Below are 11,176 nucleotides of genomic sequence, written 5' to 3' on the forward strand. Positions count from 1 at the left end.
GGGAGCTGAGAAAATTCAGAAAGAATGGCTCGTAAAGTGGAAGAACAGTTATATTTTATTTTCCTTGCCATAACCAAATTAATCTCAGAAGTGTGTGTATAATTTTTAGGTACAGGCTTCAGAGTGCAAATCTCAGCAGTTGTATGTGATGGCTGAAGGGATAAGCCTTTCTATTTCTTTCACCAAACACAGGAAAGTAAAAATGAAAGGCAAGCAGTTGATATACAGTGACAGCAGCCTGAGAAGGCACATACCTCTTCATCCTATTGTCTGTATGCAGCCTCCGTGAGTGTCAGTCACTCCAAAACAATAGGAAACAAAATTAGGAGGTGAATAAAATAAGACAATGAAGGAATGAAAATGAAAGACCTAAAAACTGTCAGTCATTGTTCGTTAGACTTTACTTACTTTATTCTTCAACATTTCATTGTTGTCAGTGATTCCTATGGCAGTTGCTAGTTTGACTAATATAAGTTTTATTAGAGGTCCACTACGTATGATAGACAAATTGAATTTGTTGACAATATTTTTCTGCTCCAACTTTGAAAGCATGCAATATATAGATATTTCTTTTAGGGAAAGATGTGGAATGTAATGCATATTCTATTCTCAAGTCTCTTTTTTTTCCATTTGTCTTTGTCTTTCAGGTTGGTTAGTGGATGTTACTGGTGAATATCAGTACATGTATTTTGTCTGCGGAGTGATTGTGATTGTGGCCAGTATCTGGTTGTTCATTGGCAATGCCATTAACTACAGGCTTTTGGCAAGAGAAAAGAAGTTAGAAGATGAGAAGCAGAAAGCACAGAAGAATGCTGACCCTAAAGAAGCCGAACCATTAACAAACAATGAGAATGAAGATGCTTCCAGCAGGGCCAACAAAGCTCTAGAAGATCCTTCAGAAAGAGAAACCAATATTTAATCTGCAGTATAGCTCAGAAGTCAACATTTATGACTTCCAATAGAAATATTTTTTCAAGATACAGGCCAAGTTTTGTAGTAACAATGATCAGTCACAATATTGGATGGGAACAGATTTATGCCCCATGGCAAGACTCCAAGTTAAATTACCATTTGCAGTTTATTTATTTATTTCAGTTATACAAAATTGAGGTCACAGAGGTAGTGATTCCATGCAAATGAATCCATCCAAACTCTGGACAGAGTCAGGTAAGCCAGATTATAAAGCCTTCCAATGACAGTTTCCTTTCAAAAGAACTTCTAATGTAAAAGCATCTCTTAATCTGATTTGGGAATTCACTTTATGTTCATCTTTAGAATATTAGTAAAATCTGTTGAAATAATCTGCCCACACTATATTTACAACTGATGTTAAAAAAGAATATAAACTCAATGATTTGTTTCCAAAGAGATAGAATTACTATGTGAAGCACACTGGAAACATTTTTCCTTTTTGTATGCCCACTAGATTAAAAATATATTGTGTCAATATGGATGTGAAAGTTAGGGTTAGAAGGCAAACAGTTGGTAGGCTCTATATCTAAAATGCAGTAAAAGTTGAATTAAAGTATATTCCAGACGTTGTTTCTTCCAGAGATAGCTGACTACACTGTACTTCACATTCTGTGTTCAGACCTTACTAATTGGAACTAAGCTAAAATCTGCCTGTACAAAAAGGGGTTTTAAATCAAGATTTACGTTGCTAAGAAGAGTGACAATCAGTCTGTTCAGTTTTGTGTTCATGTTTGGTTGAAGGAACTGCATTGGTCTGTGAAGCCTTCTTTCTCTAGGGACTTGATTCAGAAGCCATTGGTGTTAAAAGGATATTTTCCCTTGACTTTTGTGTCCTGAATGTATTTCATGGCAATTACTCCAAATCAGGTTTATTGATAAGAAGTCATTAGTTCTTTGACAGTCTGTTGAGGGGAGATTTAAGGTCCAACTTCAGGTCCTTGCAGACAAGTAACTTCATACCAGTTCGTACCTGCCTTTCCCACGTACTTAGTGAAAACCCACTTTTTTTTCGCATTGCAGGTTTGAGCAAAAATGCTGCAAGGCACGTCAACAGTGCTAGTCTGGGAGCCTTGTATTGACATATCATTTTTGTGCACAGTATTTGGTCTTGTGTCTACAATTCCACACAGATACTCATATTAAATATCAATTAAAATGTACACTGCTGTTTTTCTTCTTTTAGGCAAAAGAAAACATAAGTCTGCAATTTTACTTTACAAAGAATATCTAGCATTGCACTTAAAAGCCAAAAGTGAAAGCTTCTGAAAGTATTAAATGAAAATATTTTTGTTTTATTTGTAGGTGAGGAGAGGTGCTATTCACTTTGGAGAGATGCATGTAAATGCCTCTGAAATTGTGAAAATTAAGGGTCTGATTCATAAAACATTTATGCACTGTTTATGCAGGATACATGCACATTCAGTTCAGGAAAATGAATATCTCATTTGAGCCCTCTTTCAAATCTCAAAAAAGTGTAAATGTATGGACAGAAAGCTATGTTAAACACATTATGAAGTGCCAATATCAAAAGAAAAAAATGCAATCATAAAGTCCTGCCGGCGTATGAGTGCTTTTAAGAAAGCCATATCCTAATAGTAGTGTTCAATATGATTATTATTTTTTTTTTTTAAATTTGGTAGTGCTTGCTTCTGTTTTGCTGGGTTATCACCATATATACGATGAACTTCTTCCGTAATATTGAACCTTTTAATTACCTTCCACTATTTTTGGGAAGCAGCATCATAAATCTACTATCAGCATAGTACATAAATTAATGCCTACATTTCACCTATTTGTCTTCAAGAACACCAAACAATGTTTAAAAGTCTTGAATTTTATAGGAGCATCGGCAACAAAATATGTGCGTTTCAGAGTTTTGGGAGAAAAATCATGTTTGAACAGTGAACTGTGAAGGAAGAATGATTGGCTTTGTAGTCTTGGTAAAATTACAGTTTGTCTTCTAGCCCCCTGCTTCAGAGAAGAAATCAGTACACTGCACCTCTTCCCAAGATGTAGACCTGCCAGCACCCCATGAGGTAAAGGCATTGTTCTCTTTTTCGCTATACAAATACACAGGGTTAATTCCAGAATCCATAGGCTGTGAAGGTGCTACATGCCCAGAGGGAGAAAGAGGTGAGAAGTTTCATAAACACTCAGCTTTCATATTGCTAGGAATATCAGTTAAAAATGCTGGATTGTGAAAGATGAGCTAAAACTTTAGCTAAAGAGTAGTCATCAGGAACATCACTCTGCTTTTGACAGCAAGTGGTAAAAAGGCAGAGATTATTTGAAAAGAGATGAATATAGAGGCTGAACCAAAATGACTGAGGCAAAACTCTAGGTGCTTATTATCTCTTTGCAAAAAACAGCATGATTAAAAATACAGGGTAGAAGACAACAGGCATCAACTTTTGGCTTCATCTGTTAAATGTTACTGTCGAGTAAATAAGGGACTCAGAAGAAAGATTAAAAAAATGTTCTCAGGAACCATTCAGGCAACTTACCTGTTGAGTTCAGGATCACAAAATCAGAATACAATGCAACATAGCATAGGAAGTGAGGGAAAAAAAGTAGTTCCTTGGGCCATAGACACAACAGACTACAACTACCAAAAATAATGTTACTATCTTAGAAGAAATCAAAATTTATATAAACATAATCCTCTGAAGAGTTACTACTCTTTCATCTCCAGTCAATTACACTAAAAAAATAATAATAATGAAAGAGCTGGTTTACCACCTCTAACCAATGTGCAATTTTTAATCACATGATAAGGTAAAATGGTGTAGCAGGCACCTGAACCAATATAAGGTGTGAACTAGTTGAAACGTTTCTTTACACCTCTTTCATTATTTTTGCTCTTAAAAGTGGCAACAGAGAAAAAAAAATCAGAATATTCTTGATATTGCTGAATGTTAGGGAAGTTCAAACACAGAGCTGAGTGAGGAAGGTTGGGACCATATCTATGCAAAACTGCTTGGAATTCCAAAAGCTGTGTCTTCCAAATAAAAGGTCCTGAAGGGGAATTTACTTTATATATGTAGCTTTTATTTCTAAAAGTAATAATAATAATACATTTCTTGAATCCAATCTATATTGAGCAGCAAACTAGCTAAATGACCATAATAGACCCCTGTATATCGTTCTTACTTGCCCTGAGCTGTACCTTGTACTGCAAGTCTTTTCATCATCACGTTTCTATTTTCAGGCTAAGAGCTGGGTATATACCATCTCTCTGTATCTCCCTGGTTTCTTTTAGTTATTCCAGGCAGCCTTCAGCCTGGACCACTGGGGCTGCAGGACCAAGGGATGTCCCTGCCCTACAATCGGGGAATGTACTCTCAAACTTCAAGAAATACCACGTGCATCTGTTATGCAGTACAAGGTGTCTGTCAGGCAGTGCAAGCATATCCTTAATCGGTCATAATCTCATTTTTAATCATTTATGCTTCATCCTCTTCATTCCTCTGCCATATTATCACTGAGCCTAATTATCATTTTGCTCTTATTCGATTAATCAAGAAAAATAGTATCAACATTTTAAAACTAGTATGAGAGGGGGTAATTAACCTACATTAGTAATATTTTTCCTATCCAACATCAAGGTTAAATTTCAGTTTCAGAGTATACATCCATGTACAGTCACTTTTAACTCTTTAAGGTTTTGCGACAGCTTACCTCTCTAGTAGCTGGGGAGTTCTTCTGTATTGCCCTTTCCAACTCCAACGACAGACTTATCACCAATAATTCTCAATTCTTTCAAGTTTCATATCAAAAGTTCGCCCCTGCCACCTCTTACCACTGAATTGTTTGCAATCATTCCAAGTTCAGCATTTCCCCCAAGTTCACAAAAGCACATTTTGATCTTAAATCCTGTAACGTAAGTTGGGACATGAGCTGTGAACGTTTTTTGACAGAGTTGGGGGAAGTCTTCTTTTACCTCCAGGTAGGGTTTTTTTTTTTTTTTTTGTAGTGATTCTCTCTCTTTTTCTGCTAAAGTTAATGGCAGCAATTTCAGTGACTTCATGATCCAAAATTCACATTAATTTTAATGGTCCTTTGCATAACAACATCCAATGTACTTAAAAACATTGGACCATGAGTACCTAATTGGTCAAAACTTGGAGAAGCCTGTGGGAGTTTCACAAGCTCTTGTGGCAAATGACCAGTTTCAAATGTTTTTTGTACAACTGTCCATAAAGATTCCATAAAGTAACAGTATATAATAGACTGACTCAAGAGGTAGAATTAATCTCATTTAGCTTACCCATGTAGAAATTATATTCACTTTATTACCCTTTAAATCTGCATACTTAACTACTATTTTTCTAATTTCATTTCCCCTCTCATTCCTCGTAAAGATTTTTTTTTTTCCTGTTTTTCTGTTTTTCATTCCAATATAACACAAAGGATTAGGCCCTGGCATACAGTAACTTTTGTTGAATGTTTTCATGTCTTTATCTTTCCTCAGATGAGTATGTGACTTTTTTCACTTGTTACTTCCAGGTCTGGATAGTTGCATTAGTGATAGATAAAAAGCTGCATGTTCATACTCATATTCAGCTGCATAATAAGCTGCAGACATCACATACAGCCAGATTCAGGGCAGGCATCAGGATTTCGCTAAACAAAACTAGTGACTATTTTTTTAGACAAGCTTGCTGTAACTTATACTGACAATTTTGCCTATATCAAAATTGAATTGACACAACTTTTGTTAGTTTCTCTATAGATAACTGTTTTTCTACTCGCACAGAGGAATATAAAGGGATTTTCTAACTGATTATTACCAGAAATGACATATCAATTTTAACAAGGCTCTCTGTGGATTTGGGGGGGGGGGGGGGGGCTGTTGGGTACTTTTCTGATATTTTTACATATATATTAAAAGCATTTGCATGTACAGGCACCTTTGCATAAACAATGTGCTATATAATTTCAACATAATTTGCATGTGCTTCTTTTGCCATTCAATTTTTTTCTCTGTCATCATCTACCTCTCGATTACAGTTTGGAGACGTGCATGACCCTGAAAGAACATATTTAACAAAAAACACAGAGATAAAGCCTATACGGTTTATTAGGAATTTTCTCAAATATTTGAAGTCACTTAGTTTCATTTTTTACAGGCATTGCATGTTTATGACCCTATTCTTTGTTTCTATCAATTGACATTGCTTTATAGACTGCCTTCTGAAGACTTACTGGTGTAGTTTTTACACCAATGAAGTGGTGTAAAAACTCCATGCTTCATTTAAACATACAAAGATCTACTGCCCTCTGTGTGAGATGCTGTCTCTCCTTTTTTTTTTCTTTCCATTTCTAAATTAATGGAAATAATGAAATGGAAGCATTATATTGTTAGTACATACAAAACAGTTTTAAAAAGGAGTGTTACAGAACGCTTCACATTGTGCATCCCTGAAAAAAAAGTTTATCATCTGATTTGTAAATAATATAAAATTTTAGCTCTCTTTCCTTCTCGTGAGGCGGCTGGGGAAGATGATCACAAAAAGTTGGATTGAGGCCAAGGCATAATGATTGTTCTTCATGTGCTGTTTTTAACAACACAGGTGATTGATTGTTTCTTCAAAGATACTCTTCCTTTTAGTCTGCAAACTATTCTTGCCTTCTAGGATCTAATACAAAGTCCGCTGAAGCCAACAGAAAGAACCTACCACAGTCAAAGAGCTTTAGCAGACCTTGGAGGTGATGGGGCTTCAGGGGAGGCTTCAGCCTTATTTTTCCATATCAGATCTCAGGAGTATCAGATATAACACAGCAAATGCAGGGTTTGTTGCAACTGGCAAATTTAGCTAGGCCTGCATAATATTCCTAATGAATCAATCCCTAAATTAACGCACAATATCTGTTACTTTGATAGTCTATGTAAATAATTAAAACATAACTCTGAATGTAGATTATAAAATATAGAACGTATATTTAAATAAATATCTGAACAAATCTGTTTAATCCCAAAGGAAAATTATTGATTTCCTTTCAAGCCTTCCTTCAGCAGTTTATAATCTTCATTATTCTTATTTTCAGAGAAATAAGAATACATTTTGGAATGTATGTATGTATGTATGTATGTATGTATGTGTGTGTGTGTGTGTGCGCGCGCGCGCCTGCGTGTGTGTATTCCCCTGTATATAAAGCTCTAATTTATATATATATTATATATTTTATATATAAAATATATATAATACTTTAGAGTAAGTTGCATACTGTGCCTGATAAATAAAATGTATTTGTAAACAGATAACAGACTTCAGCAAATGAAAGAAAAATTAAAGCTTTTCTACAAGAGTATATTTTTTTTCAGTTTCTGCTGGTTTTATTTATATTAGAAATTCATTCAGAAAGTTATAGTACTACACAACACTGATATTTCTACCATGACTCAGTTGTCAGAGTGGCCTAAGATCACTGGGAGTTTTCATTGTTTTTAGAGTATAAAAAAGCAACAATTGCAGGGGGAGGGGTGCTGTTGGTTGGTTGTTTTTGCTGTGGAAGGATTAACTAGATGATTTGTGAATACACTGAGTTTTCATCTATTGCAGTTAACAGATATATGACAAGATCATATGGGTTACTGATGGATACGATGTTCTTGTAAAGTGTATGGAAAATGAGGATACTCAAGGCCTTTCAAACAACACTCCTATTAAAAAAAATCAGTTAAAATTGAGGTTTTGCATATCTCTCCTGAATAGTAAGATATAAAAGCACTGACCATTTTTCATAACTTTTCCAAGTTTTACTTTTATTTTTATTTGCAAGTATGCAATTGAATGAAAGGTCTACATTAGCCTCTGACTCTTAAAAGTTCTACCTAAAGTTATTGAGATTGAAGAGTGGTACATAAAGCACTTACATAAATACCCTTCCTTAAGTGTGACATAGGTGCATTTCCCACTTATGGCCTGCTTGGAAAGTTCACCACTTCTGCAGTCTACCAACAGAACTTCGTATTGCTATGCAATAATTAAATATGCAGTAGCCATTGTTGTTGACTAAGATTTTTTTCTTCCTTTTTATATTTTGCAATACTGTACGGTTTTTACTTGAATATATTGGCTAGACCTTTTTTTTTAGACAATCATTTATTAGCTAGAGGTGCTATTTATGTTCCAAAGAGATCTGAGTGGATGATAACCTTCTCTTTCTATATGCCAAATGCTTTTTTGACCTGACAAAATTCATTGTTCATACTGTATATTAACTCTGTAAAATGCTTATGCACAGCACTGCATTGTATTTAAATGCATTCTTGCTCATTAACTTCTATTCCAGGCCTGTCTAATATGTCAAATTTGTTGATACATATTTATGGAAAATTACAAGGAAAAATGTGTATGATAAGTAATTAAAAAAAAGAAAAATGAAAATGAAAATAAAGTTGCTGTGTAAAGTTTCTGAAAGGGTGTATATGTTGTCACTTTTTAAAGATTATTTATTAGGAAGTTATTTGCACTTTTAAAGCGTAGACATATTCATAGGCTCACTATTCAAATTTCACTAAGATCTCAAAATCTCTCCCCTTGCGTACAAAGAACTGAAAGATTTATTGTATAGGAAAGATACTACTAGCAGTAGAATTTACTGCCAGCCCCTATGCTGTTCCTCACTCTACCAGGGTTATGATTTAACCTCATAAATTAATCAAATTCCATCTGGACAAGCAGGATTTTTTTCCCCATTGCTCTGATTGGGGTATTTTTCTCTATTCCATATACATGTAATAATTTGTTTACCACCAACATTCATTCTCATACAGAAGAGGAATTTGTCTATATGGCTCAAAATAGTGGGTGTAGATAATTAGTCCTTCTCATCTTTCTAAGCCAAATCATAGGTATTTGTCAATTGACTATTGAGGTTATGCTTGCTTGCCACAGTTAAATTGGTGTTTATTTGTAGAATCTGATTGGATATTTAAAATTAGAGAAATTGACTCACTCTTTGCATATTATCTATGTACCTTTTGCATAGAATCACAGTAAGCTACTGGAAACAACAGGGAACAATTTAAAAAAAAAAGATTAACTATTGAATATGAAAGAAATAGTTTAGACTATTAAAGCAGTTGACCTTTATTTTTAGATCTCTAATAACTGTAAAATCTATTTTCAAGGAGTCTTAACTATCATCTTTTTGGTATGCCAATGTGGATTCATCTACTAGAGTTTATTTAGATTTCTTTTATATTCTAGCCCCTTGTGATATTTGCAGTCCTCATAAATAATGTATTTTAAAGCATAGACCAAACAAAAATTAGGAATAGAGTTAAAAATAACTATTGATAAAATCATTCCTTCAGCACAGTGAACTAGGTCCATTACTGCTCTTTCCTTTTTCCTTTTACTAGGAACATGGTATTTAACCCTACTTGAAGACATTCTTAGTATCACTTGTGTGCCTGGAAGGATGTCTACATGTTGCCTCACTGAATACTAAAATACATTGCTAATTAATAGAACCTCTCATTCAGTCCAAACATACCCATTCCTGAAGTTTTGTACTTCAGTAACTCTGGGACAAGATAGGCGGAGACCTCAATCTGTAGCTTTCTCTAAGGTCAGCTGCTACAGAGTACATTTTCCGACAAATGGTACTTTATTCTAGTAACAGACCCTTTTAACTCTACTGGTTTCCCCAAATGGAGTTAAGAGGTTACACTTACCACTGTGACTCAGAGGTAATTACTTCTGTAGTTTTATTCCTCTGTTTAAAAAAATTACACCTAAGTAACAGCAGGAACAAAAAAGTGAAAAATATATGTGTTATATTTTCCAAGAACCTTGGAAAAGCAAAAATATCAGATCATGTATGATAAACAGCACCTCTGAGAAATCACTGTGAAATGGCTAAGTCTTCATAAAGAAAAAAAAAATTGAATCAAAATCCATCACTAGAAAAGATACCATTGGGCCGTTCTAGATACCATTCTAAAATACTTCAAAAATTATTTCAGTTAAAGATGTTAACATTAATTTGTAACATATCGATATCATGAATTTTAATTTGAATACTTTTGAGTGGCAATATCTATCAGTGTTGCCTTTTTTGTTACAAAAGCTGTGAATTTTCTTTCGATAACTCTTTTTTCTGAATTTAACTATAATTTATTTCCATAGAAATTGTTTGACTGTAGTTAATAAAAACATATTTGGATATACATATCTGTATATAAATCTTGAAGACTTCTTGGAATAGTAGAGGAATTCCAATACCTTCCATACTGACTGTATGCAGTCCCAGTCATGACTTATCACCGTTGCCCTTACTACTCCCCCTTCACATAATTTTTCACAAGATGGAAATGTGCACAAACTATTTGAACTCTTTAATGCCTATGAAATTGGAATGAGAAGCTTGCTAATGCCACTTTTCTTATTTGCATTTTAAGTCAAGCTGAAATACTCTAACAAAATCCAGTTTGGCTTTATTGTCTTCATCAAAGTTCACTGAAACCTACAGAAAAACAGGCTCTGAATAAAAGTTTTTGTTTTATATTGCATTTGAAACTATGACCAGAAAAGCCATGTGAAATAATTAGGAAAATGTGAGTTAATCAAAGGTCTTAAAACTCTCAAAAATTTCTCTTGAAACAAGCTTAAACAGAATACTGAGGGAAAGAGAAAGAATTATGTATTCAGTTCAGCAATTTGTAAATTGTATGTGGTCATATTTTTCAATAAAATAAATATTTTCAGAAATGGATCTGTAAATTCCTAAAGCGATAGATACGTTCTAGAAAGAAATGGCAAAATTTTATGAAATGTCACACATGTATCAATTTTCACTGACAATGAGCTTATTTTGGAGGAAGACTGATTCATTTTGCCAACCATCAACATGTATTTTGATTAATAACTGCAATTCCAGCTTGATCTGAATGATAGATGAGGAGCACTTAGGCAGTGTGAGTAATTATTTAGTTCAGTCACTGAACTGAATAATTGGGGGGAAAATGGTTGAGATTGAACTGAATTTCTCCTCCCCTCAAAAAAATATTTCTTTGTTTTAATTACCAAACAAAGCTTTTTGGATCTCTTGAATGGAAATAAAGGTAGACTTGGATACCATTTATAAAACAGGATTCAGCAGTGAACATACTATTCGTCAAACATACAGAGAGGCAGGTTCATTCCTCTCTTCTGCCTGACATGAACGAGCCCATGGTTCCCTCTCCGAAAGC

The 11,176-nt window shown here is 34.3% G+C and overlaps 1 protein-coding gene across 7 annotated transcripts in view; it reads left to right on the plus strand.

Annotated features, from left to right (window-relative positions):
• SLC16A7 (solute carrier family 16 member 7) overlaps positions 1 to 8,389 on the plus strand; it is an 89,420-nt gene extending 81,031 nt beyond the window's left edge. For all 7 annotated transcript variants that reach the window (XM_068934211.1, XM_068934219.1, XM_068934201.1 and 4 more), the window contains one exon: positions 648 to 8,389. In XM_068934211.1, the coding sequence (XP_068790312.1) occupies positions 648 to 919 (272 nt within the window). In that variant the 3' untranslated portion in view covers positions 920 to 8,389. The remainder of the gene's footprint in view (positions 1 to 647) is intronic.
• The last annotated feature ends 2,787 nt before the right edge of the window (positions 8,390 to 11,176 follow it).

Source organism: Struthio camelus, chromosome 1, assembly GCF_040807025.1.
Source record: "Struthio camelus isolate bStrCam1 chromosome 1, bStrCam1.hap1, whole genome shotgun sequence".
Taxonomy (NCBI): domain Eukaryota; kingdom Metazoa; phylum Chordata; class Aves; order Struthioniformes; family Struthionidae; genus Struthio; species Struthio camelus.